Genomic DNA, 23,150 nt, shown 5'->3' on the forward strand with positions numbered 1-23,150 from the left:
TGTGATGGTATAAGGAGGTGGGGTCTTTGGGAGGTGCTTAGGTTTCTGTGAGGTCATGAGGGTGGAGCCCTCATGAGTGACATTAGTGCCCTTGTAAAGAGACATGAGAGATATGGTCTCCCCTTTCCGCCATGTGAAGACACAGAAAGAAATCATCCACCTTCAAATCAGGACGAACACCCTCTTGACAGGGAACCAAATTGGGCCCCATCATGATCTTAGACTTCCCAGCTTCAAGGCAGGTAAGAAAAAAATTTCTTTTTAAGCCACTTTGCCTAAGGTATTTTTGTTATAGGGACCCAAACCAACATTTGCTCAGCAAATTCTAAGACAGTTTCTTAAAAATAAAAACAAACAAACAAATCCTATCTAAGTTATATAATTAACCAAACCATCATTTTTAATGATTTAGGATCACTTTTCCTGGATCGAGAAGTTATTCTCTAATGCAAAATGTGATAATTTCTTTGCTTTCTCTGTTGTCTCAGGAGCGTCCTTTAAAAATGTTCAAAGCCTCAGGGCAGCGTTTCATAAATATGCTGTTTTTAGAGTGCAGATTACCTTTCTCCCTCCAGACATTTTCTTTCACTAGACCTGAGTTGGTGCCTGGAAATCTCTTTTAAAAACAAGACCCCCAGGTGGTTCCTGGCTTCTGGCAAGATGAAGACACAGGTCTCTCAGAGAAAAGTTATACAGGAGGAAAACCAAACCCCTTACACCACTGTTAGCAAGATCTGGTGCATTCAAGTGTTTCCTCAGATCCCAGCAATTATTGTTTAGGAATATATTGATAGAGCACAGTTTTAAAAGGGGGATGCACCTGTGAATTTCCAACCCGACAACACACCCTGGAGGCACACGCCATGATCTTTGCTCCTTGGCAAAGTCCTCCTAGAGTCCGAGAGTTCAGCAGGTCCCTCCCACAGCCGCACACCTCTCTCTTCCTTCATCCCATCCCCCAGCATTTCTCGTTCCGGCTCTGTTTGTTTAAATGCCGTGTGGGAAGCGTGGGCACCGTTCAGAGTCAGTCTTATGACCATGTTTTTCCTGACTCCACTTTTGGTAGCAGTTGTCTGCATTTTGATTGCCTGGATCTTTAAAAATGCTGATGGAAACATGGAGAGAAGAAAGGGGGAGACTAGAGCCAGGGCCCAGGCCCGTCCTTGGGTGGATGAGGACCTAAAAGACAGCTCTGACCTGCACCCAGTGGAAGAAGGTAAGGATACAGGCACAGCTGCCTCGCTTCCACCTTCTGTGTTGCTTTGCTGGGCGCCCATTGAAACCTGGGCTTATGGAAAGGAGGAAACACACACGGGGAACTTTCATCGGCAGCGTCTACTGTACAGATTACAGTACTATGTGACAGGGACAGGTCATTTTTCTCAGGTGGTCAGCTTAGCACCTGCTGGCACCAACCCCCCTTGTTTTCTGGAAAAAGAGTCAAAGAACCGCTGAGGGGCTGACATTTTCCCTGGCCCCAAACCTGTTCCGGCTGTTGAAATCTTTCTGAAGGGGCACATCCCAGTCTGCTGGTGGGGGAAATGGTCAGGTTTGAAACAAGGTCTTGGAAATGTAAAAAGCGACATCGGTTGAGGGGCTCACTACTTTTCCTTGGGCCAGGTTGCGTGGCTTAGAGACCACTCGGCTGTGTCCTCAAAGCTGGGTGTCCCGTTTAGCAGACAAGGCAATAAACAGGTAAAATGAGGGAGGAGTGAGGGGCTAAAGTGATCATCAGGGGTTTCAAGGAGGCAGAGGGGCATGGTGGGACCACAAGGAAAGGACAGTCAGGCCTGGCAGATTACTAGGACACCAATAGCTATGGTTAGGAGGCATCTGAAGCAAAAGGAGCAGAAAGAGCATAAAAGCAGGGATGGAGCCCTTGGGAAAGATGCTGAGAAGGTGGGAGGACCGCACTGGAGTTGGGTGGGGGGAGGAGATGGGCGAGAGTGCATTGTGGTGGTGAGCATGGGCCCGGTCATGGCTGACCCGAGGTGGTGAGGGAGCAGGCAGGAGGGAGAGGCTCTTGAGCCTTAAGCGATCAGGGTTTGAGGTTCATCTGAGGTGGGTTTGTAGGATGGATTCAATTTGGAAGAGACTCCGTGATTCTCAGCTGGGCTAGTGATACCGCACCCTGGGAAGAGGCCACCTGGATATTGGTTGGGGGTGTACTGATGTGCCTATGTGCACGTATGTGCGCATGTGTTCTGAGCTGCCCTAATCTCAGGATTGGGGGCTGGTGTATACAGCTGGCACTCAGTGCTGGGAGCCAGCCATGCTGAATGTAGTGCATAGAGTTCAAGGTCAGGCAGCCTCTGAGCAGACCTGCCTCTCACTCTTCCTTTCACTGAACGAATCCCACCCATATGGCAATTCGGCCCAGTCGAGAAGCACTTTTCTTAAGCAAAGGGACATCCGCTGTGAAGCCGCGTGATAGTCTGCTCTGGTCAAAAAGTTACAGGAAGAACAACAGGGTTTGGTAATACCTTGGGTAGGGGGAGAAGGGGAGGATGAGAGCTGGAGGCTGGAAGAAGCGGAAGGACACGATCCCACACGGGGGAGGGGAGAGGACGCACAGAGAAGATGTTGAACGTACACAGGGACATGTTGGATTTGAGAAGATGACACATCTAAGCAGACAGGGAAAGGCAGTCCAGGTGAGGGGTCCAGAGACACTGATTGGACGCTCACCAGCACAGGGGGATACTTGAAACTTGGAAAACTGGTGAATTCCCTAAAGAGACGCTGCTGGCCAGAAGACGGAGGATGGATCTGGGGCACCTGCAGTTAAGAGGGGCTGTGGGTGGTGGTGGGAGAAGCGACCACAGACAAGACCATATGGGGGAGCAGCTCAGGATAATGACGACAGCAGGCTCTTAGAGAACACTGGCTCTGTTCACTTGGCATCCCAGCTGATGTAGAGTAAACCACTCAGTCTTCATGTCAACACAAGGTGGACACTGTTACTGTCCCACATTAGAGAGAAAGAAACTGGGGCTCAACTATGCTAAGCAACCAGCTTAAGCAGATCCTGGTAGAGCCAGGACCCAGGCAATGTGTTCTGGATTCTGGACACACAGCCAGTTGCTAGGCTGTCTTTCTAACAGAAGAACAACCTAGAACAGAGAGGGCGGGAGAAGACCATCACCCCAAGACATCAGAGGTAGTATGCTTTGAGGAAAAGCCCCTGAATTTGAAGAGTTTGGGGGATACGAGAGGAATTGGTAAGGCTGGTGGGGACCCAGGGGTAGGGGGCTGGGTCTGAAGTTTGGGAACACACAAACTGTATGGCCCTGTCTGGTTCTGTTCTCTTCCTACTTACTCTTTTTTTTTTTTTTTTTTTTTTTTTTTTTTCAAAATCCTCTGCTTCTTTATTCTCTGTTCCTCACACAGAAGAATAGGTTGAATTTTAGGGGCATCTCAGCAGCCATGGGGCCCTCTTCTCTGAATGTGGAGTTCAGTCTATTGTTGGAATTTTTGTTGTTCGCTGAAGTGACGCCTACTGAGGTCTCACAGGTGATCAGTGAGAAGCAACATTTGAACCCAGGCTTCTCTGCCACCCCCAGGTCCCTACTCTTAAGCCCTGGATGGGTGTACACAGTCCAAGAAAGGACTCATGGCACCAGTACCAGGTGCAGGTTTAGAGGAGATTGAGCAGGGGGTAGAAGAGATACAAGAGAAAGGATTCCATTTCTAAAGAAACATGGAGGTGCTTTTGATGACAGCAAATGGATACCAGTTTCAAACTCTGCTGAAAGTTAATTATAGGAGACAATACAGTAAAATATGTATTTAGGCTATCCTAGTGTGAGTTAAGGAAAATAATGGGTAACAATACAATCTTTCTCACAAAGAATTCCTACTCCAGGTTCGTAGACCAGAGAATCAGCATGTGTGTGGGTGGCTTGGGGAATGGGGGAAGGGTGCAGAATGGCCATGCTTACTAGACATCAGTCACAGACTTCCTTTGGGGATGGCCAAACATGAGTTCTGTTAATATTTTCAGTTTCCTGTTTAACTGTAGCAGCAGTCTTAGGAGGACAAGTGACAAAGAGAAAACCTTAGATTGTCTCCCTAAAACAAGGCAAAAATCCTGCACAAACATATTCTAGTCAGGCCTGATTCACGGAAGTGCATGGAAATGGAAATAAAAGAAAAAGATAGAGGGAACACATCTCATCAGGATATGTTTGTTTTATTTTTAAAATTTTTATTAGTTATTTGATAGCGAGCGAGAGAGAGCACAGAAGCAGAGTAGCAGGCAGAGTAAGAGGGAGAAGCAGGCTCCCTGCTGAGTAAGGATCCTAACATGGGGCTCGAACCCAGGATCCTAGGATCATGACCTGAGCTGTAGGCAGTTGCTTAACCAACTGAGCCACCCAGGTGCCCCAGGATATGTTTGCTTTAATGTTGGTAGGAATTTGTCTCCAGTTAGCTTTACTGACCATCCAAAAGCTACTGTCCTAGTTGAAATTTTGGTTGTCCCAGATTGTCCAGTCACTACTGAGAAAGGCTTGCGTTAGCAATTTCATTTAGTTCAACCTAATATACTGTGTAACTTCCAGGTGAGAAAAGGTAAAACAAAACAAAAAAAAATCAGTCACACCAATGGAAGGCAGGAAAGGCAATGGGAGACAGAAGCAAGGGGAAAAAATGTGTTAGAAAAATGCTCAGTGGTGAGGGTAGATATATGTCCATAGATATGCGCATATGTGTGTGTATATGATCTTATAAATTTCACACACAAATTAATGCATCTCTGTGTGTATATACATGATATATATATACATACGAAATATATGTATATACATATATATGACGTATATGTATATGTAGAGACAATATGCATCTTCAAGGTTTGTGCGTGGTCATTAAAAAAAAGGCCTGTGTTAAAATTATCTAATGTGGGTAGCCCCTAAGAATTAAAATTTAGGTAATCGAGGTAATAAGCAGCTGTCAGAACCAGTTTCAGATCTGTTCAATAGCTCAATGACAACTCACTTCAGTAAAAACTTAGCCAGCGGACCAGTCAGTGACAGTTTCTTGCTTCTGAAAGCCAGCCAATCAGGGATGAATTCACTTCAGTACCAACCAATCAACAACAGTATCAAACAAGTAACACTGTCCCTAGAGATGATATTAATCCTATTACATTTCTGGGAGTCACCAATCCCTGAACTCCAAGCTTCCCAACCGGTGGTATGCTATAGGTAGCCTCTGAGAGAAGCAAGAACCAATTGTTAAATATTCAGGAATTTCGTGCACCATTTTTGAATTATCAGCTTGAATTGAGGACTGGATGAAAGTATTTACACAGCGGAAATTGGCAAGTGTTGTAAGTCAGGCTCCCCTCCTCCCTCCTAGAGCTGGTTTACTAGCACATCACTGTCCAAAATACTGTAAAAGGTCAGCAGTATTTACTGTGTTCACAGAGACTCTTTTGCTATAGGAAGCAATAAATCTGGCTTGGTCTTTACTTTTCATTATCCTTGGGCACACACACACACACACATACACACAGTCATTAATACTTTTACATGGTTAGCTTTAAAAGGTTGATTTACCAAGACTTTTATAAGACCTTAAAACTTTAGGGCAAAGACAGGTAAACTCAGGTGGGAGAAGATTAGCAAAGGGAAAGGACTTGCATGGAGACATTGTCTTTGAGATCAAATCTGGGTGGGCCCTAGGGGAAGGTAAGGACCAACACAGAGGTAGAAGGGGGCACTGACATACCTCAAGAGATGATGGGGCTCAGAAAGAAGTTTGTCAAATTCATTTAGGATAGCATGGGGAGGAAAAATTACTCTCTACCCTTCAAGGTTCTTCAAGCTCATCTAAGAATTAAATTCACACGAGACAGGTTAATAGAAGAAAACAAAAACACAATTAATTATGTGTGCACAGAGACCCAATAATAAAATTGAGACCCCAAAAAATGACCAAGCCAGGCAGATTTTATACATTCTAGACAGAGACAATAAATTTGTGAGGAGTTGATAGGACAAAGAAAACAAATGCTTGAAGGCTTCAATTAGGAAGGAATTCTAAACAGAATTTGGGCTGAGGTAGTAGATTGGTAAAAAGTAAAAAGATTTGTTTATACAGGTTTCTTGGCTCTAAAGTCCTTGTCTCTGGTGATGAGGGTCTCTCTCTCTCTCTCTATATATATATATATACACTACTTTCTAGTATAGGTGGAGTACGTTTCCTGAGAGATTTATTTTCTGCTTTTAAGGGGGCAGAGGAGGGTCAGAGGTTCCTTCTTATACCAGCTATTTCCCAAGTAGCTTCAATTCAGAATAATCAATATGCCATTGTGGCAGCTTTTGGGGCAGCCTGCCCTGAGCCCCTACAATAACATTGCTCTATTCAAGAACTTTCCATCTGAACATCTCCCAGAGTCTCCAGCTGCCATACACCTCAGGAGCTGCTAGTGAAATATATACTGTAGGGTGCTGAATGACTGACAGGCCGGTGTGGAAACCGTGAGGGCTGAGGCAGTCGGGAAGGAGGTGTTCTCAGGGCTCTCAGGGCAGGGGTTGAGCCCTTACCTTGCTACATCCCCACCTTCATTATCAGTCTCCTGCAAAAGCTGCATTACCCTCACGCTTATTAATATTGCTTCTCAATGTTCTCCAAAATTCGAAGGAGGGAACAAGGATAACATGACACAAATTGGCCTTTTAGCTTCCTAGCTAGAAAATTTGGCTCATTTGCAAAGGTTTTGAAATAGAACTGCAAAAACACAAAAGCAACTTATGTAGACATGCAGCCAAAAAAAAACACCACAAACCACCTTTGTGTTAAGCACTAGAGAATACATGTGGCCTAGAACTTCTTGGGTGTTAAACCTTATTATAGTGGAGTTTGGGGTTCTTTGGCATTAAAGCAATGATAAAAGGTGAGTAGTTCTTGGTGTCAACCCCAAGTGTGCAAACCCCAAGTGTAGCAGCACAGACTTATAGCAAAAAGTGGACCATAATTGCACACATTTGTTTTGAAATACATGGGTTTTATGCCTGAGTGAATCCCCCCGAGTGGCTTGGCTGGTCTAGCATGGAAACAAAATGACTAGGTTACAGTGGCTGTTCTCTTTCCTCTTAGAGCAGTCAGGAGGTCAAGGGGAAGGAGAAAAGTACCTTTGGTATCAGTTCACTGCCCTGCCCTTCTGCTCTGGGAGAAGCTCCAGGAAGACCAAGCCTTTCAGGACAATCTAACCCAGCACTGATCAGGCCATTTGTCTGCCCAGCTCACTGATAAGGTTTAGGCAGCAGCCGCTTCATTCTGCTACAGTGGGAACTCTTACCTTGGACTTTAGAAGCTGCAGAAACTGCCAAATCATGCACCTAGACTGCCTTTAGTTTATACAAATTCTGAATGGATAGTAAGAGTTGGTAACCTACTTTTCAAACAGGTAATGAGGCATTTCATGCATTTGCTCATTTACCACCTACTAAGAACAGAGGTTGTCAGACTTCATAACAAATGATATAGAAGTTATCACTGGTGTTGAAAGTCTTTATTAACACATTTGATAAGTTCAGGGTTGATACTGATGACACTTGGGTTTAGTTGAGAATTGATCACTAGAGAGCTGATAGGTGTCTGCTGCTATTCCCCAATCACATCTACTTCCTTTTAACTGAGTAACTGGGCATTTTCATTAAATGTGTATAGTTTGGGTCCAAACTTCCCTGGCTAGTAAAATATATAAGGAATTTTCTCACTAACAGCAATGTGCAAACTATTGTTCGTGCTGACCTTGTATTGTCCTTGAGGTTTTCAGTGTCTTTGAAGTCATCCTCTCTTGCCTTCTCTCTCCCCAGTCAGTCCTCAAAGGCCTAGGAGTAAAGTATGTGCATATGATTGAAGGGGAAAGTTAATCCTTTACCTGAATTCCACCTGGAATGTTCCAGACCCTCAGGGCCAGGCACTAGATCCTCTTGTTCTCTTCCTTCTTTTCCTGTTGTCATTCTCATCTTTATGGGGAGGTTCCCAAAGTGACATCCAGCCTTCTGGACTCAGACTTCTAGTTTCACACTAGGAATCTCTGCTTGAACAACGCACAGGCATCTCAAATGTGACGGACTGGTGATTCCTACTTCTACTTCCCCCAGATGGTTCCCCCAGATCGCTCATCTTCTATCTCAGTAGATGGTCCCACTGTCTTCCCAGGTGCTAAAGCCTGCCACCTGGGTTTCATCCTTAGTCGCTCTCTCTCTCCACTCCCAACCACATAGTTCCGCAGATCTCATCATTTGTATCTCCAAGATGCTCCAAGAATTTGTCATTCTTTTGTTGCACAACTAGCCTGGGCCAACATCATCCCACCCTGGCTATTGTAGTGGTTTCTCAATGGTTCTTTCTCCTTCACTTTTGTCTCCCTCCAATATACACCTCACCCTGCTTCGTTTATGCTTTCTATCTGTTGGATTCTCCTTGCTCCATTCCAGATATTTTCTTCTGAGTTTTCTTCCAGTTCACTAATTTTTTCTTTAGGTATGTATATCCTGCTTTAAATCCATCCATTAAGTTCTTAATTCTATTACCTTTTCAATTTGGAAGTTTATTTTTTTCATATTTTCTATGTCACCTTTTATCTTTTTCTGCACCCTACAGATTTGTGCTTTTACCTCTCTAAACCTAGTAATCATAGTAGTTGTATCTTTTGAGACTGATGATTCTAATATTTGGAGACTTTTTAAATAACAATTCTGTTGTTTCTTGCTCAAAATGTTTTCTTTTTATGCTTGATTGAATATGGTGGGTAATTATAGTAATTGTAGTTAAAATTACTTGTATATTAGCATTTGTTTCTATTAGACAATGGAGACATTTATAGGCAAGGGCACCTATTTCCAAGTTCAAGTTTTAGGCAGGACCCACCAAATGGTATAACCCCTTGGGGGCTATTATATTTATTATCCATGTTTTCTTTAAGAATGTAATCTTGAGGTCACAGCTTATTCACCTTCTCACTGTGTACTGGTCTGAGCTTTGATTCCTGCCCCCCACAACCCCTGAAAATATAAAAATAAAATTTCAAATATGTAGAGATTGGCAAATACTATCAAAGGAAAAGTGGCTTCTGTGCTTACTTGCCTCTGCAGGCTCATATTTCCCTTCAGTTTTGGCTTAGGAATTTCTTACTACATTGTCAGCAATTTATTGTTGTTGTTTTAATACTTTAAAGATACTTTGTTTCATGATCTTAGTGGTTTTTAGTTCTTGGGATATTGTTTCAAATATGCCAGTTAGCCATTAATAGGAATTTTCATTCTTCATCTTTGTGTAGGTAAAATTTTCTTTTTCTTGATTTCTAACCAGTATGGAATTTGGATAGCCAATAGTCAAGATCAGAGTTCAGGATTCTGTGGACTCATTCTTTTCATTTTTTCTTGATGTTTTTGAAATGATAATCTGGGAGACATTTTTGAGAACTTTATTTCCTTCTCCCTATTGGCCACCTTATGACTGTAGGGGAGAAAAAATAATTTCCTCTCTACTCTTCTAGGTTCTTGGCTGAAGAAACCACCCCCAGCCATAATAAAAGACACACTAAGAAGAGAAAAAAAAAATAGGATCTTAATAACACATATACTTCCTGTATACATGGGACAGATTCAGGAAAATTGAGTGAGTCCCTGAAATGGCCCAAGCCACCATCTTAATTACCATCTTCTACAAAAAATGAAAGAAAGATGTTGGGGGAGGAGGATCCAGTTATGGGAAGTTATCAAGAAGAGCACAATAGGACCCCGCAATTGCACTCCTGGGTATTTACCCCAAAGGTACAGATGTAGTGAAAAGAAGGGGAACATGCACCCCAGTGTTCATAGCAGCAATGTCCACAATATCCAAACTGTAGAAGGAGCTGATATGCCCTTCAATAGATGAATGGATAAAGAAGATGGGGTCCATATATACAATGGAAAATTACTCAGCCATCAGAAAGGATGAATACCTACCATTTGCACCAACATGGATGGAGCTGGAGGAAATTATGCTAAATGAAATAAGTCAAGCACAGAAAGACAATTATCATATGGCTTCACTTATTTGCAGAACATAAGGAATAGCAGGGAGGATATTAGGAGAAGGAGGGGGAGAATGAAGGGAGGGGGAATCCCTGGGGGAGGTGAGCCAGGAGAGACTATAGACTCTAGGAAACAAACTGAGGGTTTTAGAGGAGAGGGGGTGGAGGGATGGGTGAGCCTGGTGATAGGTATTAAGGAGGACACATGCATGGACCACTGGGCGTTGTATGCAAACAATGAATCTTGGAACACTACATCAAAAATTAATGATGTACTCCATGGTGACTGACATAATAAATTTTTAAAAAATAAAAATAACTTTAAAAAAAGAGTAAGGTTGTTGTGCAGATTTAAGTCTACCTTCTCCATTGATAAAAAATTTCTTGGGTACAGAAAAAGCTTATGAATGGAGATATCCTTTATAAAAGTAAGTGTTCCTTACAAAAAGGTAACTTTCACTCTGGTTTTCAGAAATTTTCTTGTGTCTGTTGTTTCTTAAAAAATCAGCTCAATATAGTTCTTATGTCAAAAAGGCATATTTGGGGGTGGCGTAATCTGCTCCCCTTCATGACCAAGAGAGGTCATTGAATTTCCTGCTTTTCTTGCTTGTATTTGCAGATGCTGATGACTGGCAAGACTCAGAGGAAAATGTTGAACATATCCCGTTCTCCCACACCCGGTATCCTGAAAAAGAAATGGTTAAGCGGTCCCAGGAATTTTATGAACTTCTCAATAAAAGGCGGTCTGTCCGATTCATAAGTAATGAGCAAGTACCCATGGAAGTCATTGATAATGTCATCAAAGCAGCAGGTCTGTAATGGCACATTGCGTCCTTGAGAATGTCAGCTGCAAGTGATAATACTGGGGCAATAAAGCTCAAACACAGTGAACAAAGCCCAGAGCAATGCATTTATCTCTAAAGGCTTACCCAGGTATTGACTGGCTGCCAGAAACATAATGATTTCCACTTTCTACAAACTATGGACTATTACAAACTTCCTGGGAGCAGATGTAACAACAGTGTAAAGCTTCTGAAATTACTGAATATTATGGTCTTTTCTTAAAAATTAAAATTTTTGAACATACTATTACATACTGGAAGAGAAACATGCCCTTTCTTTCCCCTCCTCTTGAAACACATGGATGCACACATATACACACACCTTCACATTTATGCATTTCTCTTTTTGGAACCAAATTTTTTATATTATACAGCATGATGCTCTCATACTGTTCTCTAATGAACTAGCAACATTCATTATGTGAATTTTCAGAGTAATCTACAGCAAGGCAACCCCATTTTCAACATAAATTGATATCTCCGTGGAGGAGAATAAAGGAATTACAGAAGAAGGGGAAAGAGACATAAGAGAAATCTTCTTATTTGAATACTACTGGAGTATTGTGTATTTTTCCTATATAAGTCACATTTAAGCTCATTTGCAGAAATATTACATGGCTATTGTGATCCATTGCTCAAAATGAAAGGAAGCAAGAATAAAGCATTCATTTAAACTAAGAATACAAATGTACTGGCTAGTTTTTCATTTAACAATAACGGTCCTTGAGTTCCTTCCACATATTTACCTTTACCTATATTTGTGTGTTTATACATATGATGCGCAGATGAATTTGGCATAATCAGAAACGTTAGGGAACAATTTATTTCTTATGTGTAGCGATGACAATATTTAGTGGAAAAACATGAGTACAACGGAAACTGGAATCACTCTTTTCAGAAATATGGGCTTTGTGTGTAGCTTTTGACTTGCATTTCACAATCCAGTCATGCCCTCTCAACCACAGGGAGTGTTTGGAGGCAAAGATCCCCATCAAGCAGGCAGTTCTAACCGCCCCCCTGCCCCCACCCCACCCACCTACCCCTCCACCCCCCCACCCCCCATGCAGAGATTATGTCATTAAATTACTCACTAGGGAGAAAGGAATACTTCCTTCTGAAATAGCCTACCTATGGGTCACATTCTCTCACTTGGAACAGCAGGCCATCTCTGGGACAGCAGGGTGACTCACAGCAGAAGATGGCCCTGGTTGGAATCTGAAAAAGAATTCAAGCTCCTTGGACGCTGAGATACACTAAGAAGCTTTGACTCAGGATCCTGGGACTGACCCAAGTGTGGGCTGAGGGTTCCCATAGCCCATGAGACCTGAAGACAGACTTATGTGTACTAAGCACTGAGGGCCAGGAGATCTCATGTGTCCCCAAGACCACAAACTGCACAGTACCACATTCAGGGTTCTGATATAGGTACCAAACAATTTGTAGTTCAGTTCCCTTTCATGAGTATTTCATTTATTTATTTTTTTTTAAAGATTTTATTTATTTATTTGGCAGACAGAGATCACAAGTAGGCAGAGAGGCAGGCAGAGAGAGAGGGGGAAGCAGGCTCACCGCGGAGCAGACAGCCCGATGCCGGGCTCATTCCCAGGACTCTGAGATCATGACCTGAGCTGAAGGCAGAGGCTTAACCCACTGAGCCACCCAGGTGCCCCTTATTATTATTTTTTTTAAAGGCAAGTTTTGTTTTTATTTTGAGAGAGAGTGTAAGTGGGGAGAGGAGCGGAGGGAGAGAGAAAATCTCAAGCTTAGCATGGAGCTGGAGGTGGGACTCGATCTCACGACCCTGAGATCATGACCAGAGCTGAAATCAGGAGTCAAATGCTTAACTGACTGAGCCACCCAGGTGCCCATTTCATAAGTGTTTAAAAGTCATTTTGCTATTTGAATTTTTATCATTTTCAGTAAGCTTCATGACTTTATCCTGTTTCAAGAATATCAAAACAAACAACATCTCAGAGAATTTGGGCCGTCAGAGTTTCCCTTCTGGATTCACCTAGTGGTCCAGGCACAGTTATTTAGGGATGTTTTCCTCCACACAATTAGAGAAGTGGTGATAAATTCCCATAGCCCTAGAACCACTGGTCTTGAACTCAGTTAGCTGGTTTGTTGCCCCTAAAGGGATGCAGACTGAAACGGAGTGGCAGCCACACACCAGTGTCTGTGGCCAAGCCCTTCGTTCACCAGGTGATCTAACTTCATTTTGAACAAGTATGAGTTATCCTATCTATCCTTAATGAACATTTTCACATTTTCCTATGTTTTAATTTCTAATTTTAATTTAATGGATGGTAGGAACCGCCCCAAGTGGGGCCCACACAGAGCCCTGGACCTTTGTGGTTGTGAAGGACCCGGATGTGAAGCACAAGATTCGACAGATCATTGAGGAGGAGGAGGAAATAAACTACTTGAAACGGATGGGACGCCAATGGGTCACGGACCTGAAGAAGCTGAGGTACAAAAGTTGATGGAGTTATTAACCTCTCTGTGCTTGGTTTTCTTATCTGTAAAATGGGAATGTCTAGGATTTACTTCATTATGAAAATTAAATGTTTGCATGTTTGCCATCCACGTCTTCGGGAAATAAATGGGCTTTGACCCAAGCAATAGTAAATAAAACACTGGGGACTTACTTTTCTCCTATCTGGAATGTAAGATTGTGAGGTATTTCTCAGGACCTTGACTGAAGTAAATTCCATTTGCGGAAGTGATACCATCTTCCAAGTGATGTTATTAAGCAGGCTTTAGTTTGGGTACAGTTAGTAGAGTAGATATTTAGTGTAAGTGTAATATCTATTGGGCGTTAGTCACTGCGCAGGCCTCCTTATCTCCAGGAAGGAAGTGTGGTGAAACTCACTGTGACTAGATTTAATGCATTAGGGTAGGTCCTCTAAGTCGTCTGTTCCTCTGGTCGCTGTGACTAACAGTGACTTGTGGAGTCCTCTTTCCCCACTGAGGGCCAGTCTCCTTCATAATAGCTCAGATGCATTTCATAACTTCTCAGTCACTTTTGTCATCAAAATGGTCACTTTCAATTGTTTAGACTCTGCTTTGTCATTTGCCGAGTCCTCTTTATAAACTCTGCCTTCCCCACAAAGGCCATTTCCTTTCCCCTCCAGGGTGCCCGGAGGCTGAGGAGGGACAATGGAACGAGATTTGGTACTTGGAATACAGAGGTCTTCATACCTGTGGCTTTCAGTTGTGGGCATTCCGTGGCCAGTCCTGGGGTGTTATCCAACACCCCAGTGTGACCCAAGCCTGTAAGACAAGAAAGGGCAATGAGATTGCAGCCCTGGGGAGAAGAGGAGGGACCTCTCATCCAGTATTCAGGGCTGGCTGGGGGAGGGGAAGAGGGCCTCTTGGCTCTGCTCCTGTTTCATTTATTTGGCCCCAGAGGACATATTTTTCCTAAGATATTTAAACCCTAAGAAATTGATGTCTTACGGAGTTTTAACTTATTACCATGCTCTGGAACTAGCATAGGATATTAATAATAAATATAAGAACCTTATTGCATATTCATGGGGGAAAAAATGGGATGGGTCAAATTGAGTTCCTACCTGGGATGGCCTGCTCTTTGCATGCACAGTGCCTACAGAATGCCGCTAGCCCCTGGTCCTCTCCCCAGCAAAGGCAAAATTAGTCACTCTTTCGTCCCTGTGCTCCAAAAACCTAACATACACTTTCTGTGCATCTAATATGGCCATTTTATCACATAGCATTTTAATTATTGGTTTACTTTTCTTCTTGTGTTATAGGCCATATTTCAGAAAGATTATAGACTTTCTCTGCAGGCAGTATGTACACACACATGTATACATAAAAACTCTAGGAGTCCAGATTTAAGGTGTCTTACATTAAACCATCTAGCATAGTACTGATGCATAGTGGGTAACTGAATAAATGTTTGTTGAATTGAATTGCAAATGAGCATATATCCTGACATCCTGTTTGAGTCAGTTTTGAAGCCCATAGCTGTCATTAAAGATTCAATATACAACCTGGGTCCAACCTACCTGTCAAACCTTCTGTTTTTCTGTTTGTGGGTCTAAGCCCTCACCCCAGGCAGGAGGTCCTATTTTTCCTTCTCCTAATAGGTCTTGTTGCTATGTTTTTATTAGCTTTAATGTGATGTCATAATAAATTCCTGTAAAATTTAACAAACCAGAAATATGAGGATACTAATGTATGTCCAGGCAAAAAAAAAGTATAAAAATCATTGAAATTATTAATTTGCCTTTGAACCAAGTTTAACTGCTTAATCTTCATCTTGCATTAATCTTTTTTTGAATTATCCATTTTAAAATAATAGTAGTAGTAGTAATGCTTACACTCACATATCAGTTTGTGCTAGATTAGGTATATTTCTAGGTATTTTATCTATTTGACTGATCTCACCCACACAATAGCTGTATGGGGTGAGTGTCTGATAGTGCTCTTTACATATGCAGGAGTGGAGCCATGAGACATTCAAGAAATTACCCAAAATGACAACATCCGTCAGCTCCAGAGTTTATGCTCTTTGTAAATGATGACCATTCTCCATGTTTGTAAGGAGAAAAGGATTGATAATAACTCAATGTGACTAAGCTGACTAAAGTGTGTGGTACTACACTTGATCTTAGCCAAAAGGCCAAGAAGCATGTAAGCTGGTAGAAGCATGGGAAGGTAGGTTTGGAAATGTAAACTGTAGAAGTTAAGAGTGTAAGAGGAACCATAGAAAACTGCACAAGTGAGTTTAGTATGTTTTAAAACAGTGAAGCATAACTAGGCTTAAAATGAAATCATCCTTTGTTAATTAATGACCTAATGTGTCTGTATCCTAAAAAAAAAAAAAAAAATTTTCTAATATATAGCATTGCATGAGTATTACTTTGAATATCTGTGTTGGAATAAAACTTTTGCCAAATATATCCGATACAGTAATAGAATAGAGGCTCCTTAGCTGGAAATCAAAAATTGAAACTTAATATTAATATCTCACATGAATTATCTCCCACTCCCACAAAGTTCCCTTCTTTTTCTCCACAACAGGATGGACAACATTACACTCTCTGACCCAGTGATTTTGGTTAAACCTCACCATGATCTTTTTCTTTTCCTTTGCTCCTATACCAGACGGATCAACTCCAGCCTCTATGCCTCCCCAAATTCTCCCAGTCCATTGGCCATAGCAATCTGCCTCTTTCAGAAATAAACCCGATCACATGAAGCTTCTGCTCAGGAGCTTGTGGTCACTTTCCATTATCTACCAAATGAAGTAAGTAACAGCCCCCCTGTGCTCCACCATGTACCTCTTTCTCTGGGCGACCAGGCTTTTGAAAATTCCAGCCTGCCAATCATCCTCTGTCCTGACTCTGCCTTTACTCGTCGACTTAGTAGGATGCCCTTCCCTGTGCCCCCTTTCCATCTGGTCTTCAGCGCCCCACCTCACTGGAAACTCTGGAAAAGTTCTGATCTGCCTATTTAAAATGATCAACCCTTCATTTGGAGAACTCCTGAAGTACTTGACTTACTTTTCTTTAATTCCACTTACCAGGTTTCAATTTGCCAAGTTTTCCATAGTGCCCTCTGGGTTATAGGACCATCTTCATCTCTTACAGCATTTCTTGAGCCTTGCCATGCTATATCCTTACGAACACATGTTTACTGGATTGAATGACCCTGGACAGAAAAATAAGACACACACAAAAATTCTGTTCTGGTAAAAATTGAAATATGAAAGACAAGAAAATGCTTTGATTTTATTTTTTGTAAATATTTATTTATTTATTTATTTAAGAGAAGGAGGAGAAAGTGCATGGGGGGGGGGCAAAGGGAGAGGGAGAGAAATCCTCAAGCAGACTCCCCACTGAGCACAGAACCCATCATGGGTCTCGATCCCAGGACCCTGAGATCAACACCTGAGCTGAAACCAAGAGTCATCGCTCAACCAACTGAGCCACCCAGGTGCCCCGAGAAAATGCTTTTATTTTAGACAGAAATAAGCCAAGTTGGAAAAAAAAAAATCATTATGAGCAAATAGTCTCTGAATTATCTTTCTTTCCCTTCAGAACCAATTGGATTAAGGAATACTTGGACACAGCTCCCGTTCTGATTCTGATTTTCAAGCAAGTTCATGGTTTTGCTGCAAACGGCAAAAGGAAAGTCCACTACTACAACGAGATCAGTGTCTCCATTGCTTGCGGTCTCCTCCTGGCTGCCCTGCAGGTATGTTCCCCTGCCCAGCCCGCCCCCCCCAAAGGCCCGGCTCCAGGGCCAAACAGTGGCCTTATTCACACATTTCAGCCAAGTTTCTAGCCTAGAGACATTTGGAAGTTGTTTATCTAGAGCTGGATTTCTAAGTAAGGCGACTCTGATGTACTAAAAAAAAAAAGTCACCCTAGAAAGCTGGATTGGTGAGTATAATGTTGCCACAAGCTGGGATTCCTCCAGAAATTCACTTATGTACGACATCAGGCTCAGGAAAACACTGTGTTTGCCTGCAACCATAACAACTGGAAGCTTCAAGGGTTTCAGCGGACACACCACCTAGCTGTGCTCGCAGCTGTCAGAGCCAGTGGAATGATGACAGCGCTCCGAAGAGGGCTCTGTCCTAGAGCTCTTCCTGGAAAGTCGAGATGACACTGTATTGCATGAGAAAGATGTCTCTATGTGCTTTAAAAAAAAAAATTCCAACTCTGTAGGAGCTAGACACTGTTCAGCATGAAATAGAGCAGGAATTGATATACACTTTTTACATGATGCTATTCATTCCCTAAACCCATAGCTTCTGAGCGCCTTCTACTGGACAGGCCCCAGGCAGGGGTAGGGGAGGTCCCAGCGGTAACTGCCTCGTGTGTGAGCTGTGTGCACTTTCTAGTGGAAACCAGGGTCCACTGGTGGAGAGAGACAGAAAACACAGAAAGCAAGAGAAGCAAACAAGATTATTAGGACAAGTGATCGAACCATCAAGAGACAAACAATTCCCCAAACCTACATGCTTCTTCAAGAAAAATGCATATGCCAAAAACACCTCACAAGATATAATCATTGTTACACCAAAGAGACACTCACTTTTAGATTTCTTGAGAAGTCAGCCTCAAGCAAGTGACCCCTTATTTCCTTCCTGAATCTGTGACTGGTTAAAATAGAGGAAATGACGTGTGAGGTCAGACCATATGGCCCCACGGTTCATTCATCTTAGCGTGTTGGGAGGAAAACAAAAACAGAAACACGTAAAACTAATCCTCCAAGGAAAAAAAAAAAAAAGACGAGAAAAGAAACTGGGGACTGGATATCCTCACAGAGATGTTTGTGGGGTGAAAAAAGTAATGCGTATGAAAACACTTAACTGGAAAGTATATGTTTATTTTTTTGTTTGTTTGTTATGTTAGTCACCAGACAGTACATCATTAGTTTTGGAGGTAGTGTTGCAAGATTCATAGTTTGCGTATAACGCCCAGGGCTCCATGCAATACATGCCCTCCTTAAAGTACATGTTTAAAAAAAAAAAAAAAAGTGCTTAATTCAGAGGTTTTCTCAAGCTCCAGTAGGCAGCCGCGTCCCGTTAGTGTTGAGTTTGCTGCCCTCTAGCGGCTCCTCAGGCCTAATTCTGAGTGTAGGTTCTAGTTGTGAGGGAGGCAAGAGGAATCTTCCTGAAACCCCCATCTGCACAGATCCCATAATGATCTGACCAAAGAGCCTCTCCTGCAAGACAGTCCAAGTCAGTTCCAGAACTTCTGTCTGGCTCTGGACACTCTCTCCAGTGTCCCTCTGGTTGGCAAAGTAGGGGGGATGGAGATAGTTAGCTTGGGAGACATCTCAAAGCTGCACATGAATTTTTTAAGTGTTTATTATCTGGAGAGGCTTGGGAAGAAGTTGATGGAGTAATTCCTCTACCTCCAACGGATCCCTGGGTCCCTGGGTCTTCTGTGATCGGACATAGGTATTTTTAGCTGGGGATGATGCTCTTCTTCAATGTTGATTATGTAAACATAGGAACTCTCTGCTTCTGGGGGTGTTCCTTTGGTGTATTAAAATTCCTTGGGGCACCTGGGTGGCTCAGTGGGTAAGCCACTGCCTTCGGCTCAGGTCATGATCCCAGGGTCCTGAGATCAAGCCCCGCATCGGGCTCTCTGCTCAGCAGGGAGCCTGCCCCAGCCCCCGCCTGCCTCTCAGCCTACTTGGGATCTCTGTCTGTCAAATAAATAAATAAAGTATTTTTAAAAATTCTTTAAAAAGAAAAAAGATTCCTCACATTTCCTTCCATGAAATAACCATTCCTATTTCTTAACTATCAGTGAAAAATAAGACTAGTGTTTTAATTCTTCAAGAAGCCTCTCACCGTTGGGTCAATGTGGGGACTGGGAGATTGAGGAGAGCAGGTGAAGTTCAAGGTGCAGTTGCCCTGGCTGGCTTCTGGGAAAGGATGGGACATGCAGGCATCACAGGGACCACCATGTCCCCAAGCTAAGGGCACAGCTGTGACTTCTTTTCCCCTCACTTGCCCATGTATTCTCTCCCCTCCTGTTGCAGAATGCGGGACTGGTGACTGTCACTACCACTCCTCTCAACTGTGGCCCCCGACTGAGGGAGCTCCTGGACCGCCCCACAAATGAAAAGCTGCTGATGCTGCTCCCAGTGGGGTACCCCAGCAAAGAGGCCACGGTGCCCGACCTAACACGGAAACCCCTAGATCAGATCATGGTGACCGTGTAGTCAAGAGCCCATCCAGGATGCTGGCAGACAATGGCTTGGTCCTCTCTTGTCCCTCTTGGGTGTACAAGGCTGCTCTTTCCATGGTGGTTAGGTCTCCCCAGCACCCCCACTCCACTCAAGAAACTTTCCACCGCATTGGGTCCTTGGAGTCTGAGAAGTCCTGCTCCCCAGAAATAGTAAGAGGGCAACAGGTACTTTTGTGTCTCATCCACTCTGGAAACGCATTAAGCTTTTACTAAGAACAGGCCCTAGTTTTTAAGTTTTTAAAACTCTTCCAGAAAAGTCCTGGTGATTTTTTTCCTCTTATATTTAAAAAGCCCATAGGCAGGAAAGAGTCACCAGAATGTTGAACATAGCCCAGAGAACTCGGCTATGTGATCATTCCTGAATTTAAATTTAGACTCATCAAGTAACTTCTGCCCTCTGATTTCTGGTGGCTTTAAGGCCAGGATGTGCTTTTGAGATCTACTCTTTTGCTGAACTTCATGGCTACCCTGCTAGTTTTTAATAAGTAACTGTCAAAATAATTCCAACATCACCGTCACAGAACAGAACAGCTTGAGCAGGTGGCTCTGACCGGCAGCCCTCCGAACGTGCAAAGGGTTGTTGAATCATGGAGTGGCGTGTTGGAGCTGGTTCACACCAGCTTGTGGAATACTTCCTTAAGTATTCAGGAATTTTGTGAGCCAGTTATTAAACCATTTGTCGCTGGAAATCGCCCATGGTGGAGTGTTTACAACACCGCAATCGATTGATACTACAAATCAGACTTTGTTTCCTTTTTCCTAAAGGGAACTGTTTTCCATACACAGCACAAACAGTGTCTCCCTTCTTTTCTACTCGAGCCCACAAAAGATATTCCTTTTCTCCAGATGGCAGTCGAGCAGTTTGGGACTGATGGGTAGGAGGTGTGAGGTTGGGAATGCCAGACCTTGTCTTTGGCCCATCACTCTGCGTTCCCTTCCCTGGGCTCCATACGCGCGGGCACACTCATAGCTCAGATCAGTTCTCATCCAGCATCCCCACTGGTCTCTTTATCCCTTCTATCACCCGTTTTCTATTTTCTTACTCAGCTTCCTCAAGAAAAACCTCTCCTGCCTCTTTTCATCCTCTTGGGAGTCATAAAACCTAGGAAAAGCCCTGAGCGTTTTTGATGAGTCGGAGGCTGGTGACGAATCTGTATTAGAGAAAAGAAGGACTTTTATTTTCCTTTAAAATATAATTAGGTATTACAAGAACCTGTGCCCTCAACCACCTCTGAAGTCCTTTGAAGGCTCTAGAAGCTTCCTTTAAAATCTCCAAAATCTTGTACCTCTGGTTTCATTTTTCTCTAAACATGCTTTTCCCCAAGGCTACAGACTTTAATAAATGCCAACTCTCTTACATTTTGTTTCTGTTCTTTTTTTACTATCATTAGTATTGTGACAGGTATTTGTCCTGGGCTCTATTATAAATGAGCATCGTTTTAGCTACATTGTTAAAGCCTTATTCGACTTACACGGGATGGAACGGGCGCCTAACCATTGTATTTCAGACAGTTTTTAGTAGAAAAAAAGATATTCTGAGAGTTCCAGGTATCAGAATAATAAACACACTTTGGCGTTACAATACAAAGAAATTGGAGTTAGAGTGATACATTTCTTATGTTTTGAAACTAGTTGAGCCCAGTGTTGTGGGCTAGTTTTAGTTGGGTCTGCTGAGTGGGGCTCACATAAAAGGGAACCTTGCCTCCAGGGAGCAGGGTGGAGAGGAAATCTGGCTGGTGGTGGGAGTCCAAGTACCATGCTCAAGAAGAGACATGGACAGGAAAGGGAAAGCCCGGCCATGTGAGATAGGAACCCTCCAGCAACAGATTGCCAAGGCCTGTCCACCTTCCGGATTGCTGCGTCCAGAAACACCGCCCTGGTTTCTCAAAGACGGTGAACAAATGTGCGAAGGCATAGACTCAGGAGGCACGACAGCCATCCTTCTCTTTAGGGAATGGAGTTACAGGTGACTCTTAAGCAATGAGAATTTTTTTATTTTCTTAAGATAAGTACAGGACAGTGGTCTCAATGTATTTTGGTGATTTCTTATGATTTTTTTTTTCTCTAGCTTGTCTTATTGGGAGAATACAGTGTATAAAACACAGAACACACAAAATATGTGTTAATCGGGTATTTATGCTATCAGTAAGGCTTCCTGCCAATGGCTGGCTGTCCGGAATAAAGTTTTGGAGGGATCCAAAGTTATAGGTGGATTTGGGAGTGTGTGGTGGTGGGGGCGTGGTCAGCATCCTGAACCCCAGTGATGTTTGAGGGGCAACGTAACAGTGATTGTTGGTCTTGACAGCACAGCCTACATGACTTGGTTTCTCATCTGGTACTCACCAGCTAGATGGCCATGAGAAACAGAGATCTCTCCAAACCTCATTTTCTTCCTTTATAAAATGAAGGTGAAAGTTACACTTAAAACCTTGTATCTGATGGGTCCCATGTAGTTCCTAACGTGTTACGTAGCACTGAGGGCTGGCTGGTATTGTTGGTGCCTGGTGTTAGTCATAGTAGTGGTCTCACAATGATTAAGGCTAGGTGCTATGCATGTTTGGCAAAAAATAAAATAAAATAAAATAAAATATAATGACATCTTTTAAGAATCTTATCTTTAATGCACTATGTAGTTTTAAACTGTAGAAGCAACATATCTGCTATTTCTCTTGAACTTGGGCTTTTTTAAGGATCTAGGCTTGACATTAGCTGTATCTGATTGCTTCTGGAAACTTCTGAAGGGGTCTATTTAATGAATCATAAAAAGACTATTTTCAGGGAGGAAAGAGGGGGCATGAAGTAAGCTCCCATGAGAATAATCAATGTCAGAACAAAGAGTCAAATCTCAGTGTGGCCTGGAGTCTTCCCCCCAGATACCAAGTGCCTAGACTCTCAGGAACGTTCCCGGAAGCAGGAAGGTGTGCACCCTTGTATGACACAATCACCCTCATGGCCATGCCCAGGAAGCAAGGGTGGCCATGGGTATAACAGTTAAGCACAGGAGCCTAGGAGTCACACGGCCTGGGTTTAGACCACTGCCCTACCAGAGAGCTAAAGAAAAAAATTCTTATTTCTCTGGTGACCTGGAGTTCATTGCTTAATAGAGGCTCTTCTCATATTTGCAAAATGGCAGTCATCAGACTTACCTTGCAGAGTTTGGCACAATGCCTGCTACTCAGCATTCCTACCTGCTGGTGTCTTTATTGTGGGGGTGGTCACTGCTGTCATCGTAAGGCAACCCTACTTTGGGATCCAGGGGAGTGAAGGTAAGAAGGGTGGGCCAGAGATCACCCCCTCTTTGGAGGAGAAGCCCACTGTGGCCCAGGTGGCAGACGCGGGACCATTTGAAGTTGGCCCAGAAGGTCTCACCACTGGGAGCTTTCTTTCTCTGTGTGGTTAAGTGAGGCTGTCGGTTTGCATGTATTTTTCACCTCTTTACTTAAAAATTACAATGGGAAGATGAGGTTGTTACTTTGACCCATTTGTGAGTAGTCTCAAAGATTACACACCACTAAACAGAAGTGTAACTGA

The 23,150-nt window shown here is 43.0% G+C and overlaps 1 protein-coding gene across 2 annotated transcripts; it reads left to right on the top strand.

The window, feature by feature from the left end:
• The first annotated feature begins 925 nt into the window (after nucleotides 1-925).
• IYD (iodotyrosine deiodinase) lies at nucleotides 926-20,976 on the top strand. Of its 2 annotated transcripts, XM_059399283.1 has the most exons (5): nucleotides 926-1,216; nucleotides 10,656-10,847; nucleotides 13,189-13,348; nucleotides 16,947-17,103; nucleotides 19,411-20,976. In XM_059399283.1, exons 1-5 carry the CDS (start codon nucleotides 1,033-1,035, stop codon nucleotides 19,591-19,593), a joined length of 876 nt encoding a protein of 291 aa, XP_059255266.1. In that variant the 5' UTR covers nucleotides 926-1,032; the 3' UTR covers nucleotides 19,594-20,976. The 2 variants fall into 2 exon arrangements, with proteins under 2 accessions (XP_059255266.1, XP_059255267.1); XM_059399284.1 differs by lacking the exon at nucleotides 926-1,216 and having other exon boundaries at nucleotides 10,656-10,779.
• The last annotated feature ends 2,174 nt before the right edge of the window (nucleotides 20,977-23,150 follow it).

The sequence above is a fragment of the Mustela nigripes genome, chromosome 5 (assembly GCF_022355385.1).
Source record: "Mustela nigripes isolate SB6536 chromosome 5, MUSNIG.SB6536, whole genome shotgun sequence".
NCBI classification, from domain to species: domain Eukaryota; kingdom Metazoa; phylum Chordata; class Mammalia; order Carnivora; family Mustelidae; genus Mustela; species Mustela nigripes.

What these genes read in the sequence shown, in the direction of transcription:
- IYD (XM_059399283.1), top strand. Translation starts at nt 1,033, where the DNA reads ATGACCATGTTTTTCCTGACTCCACTTTTGGTAGCAGTTGTCTGCATT. An exon ending in CCTGCACCCAGTGGAAGAAG is followed by an intron (nt 1,217 to 10,655) that starts GTAAGGATACAG and finishes TTGTATTTGCAG; the next exon opens with ATGCTGATGACTGGCAAGAC. An exon ending in TCCTCCTGGCTGCCCTGCAG is followed by an intron (nt 17,104 to 19,410) that starts GTATGTTCCCCT and finishes CTCCTGTTGCAG; the next exon opens with AATGCGGGACTGGTGACTGT.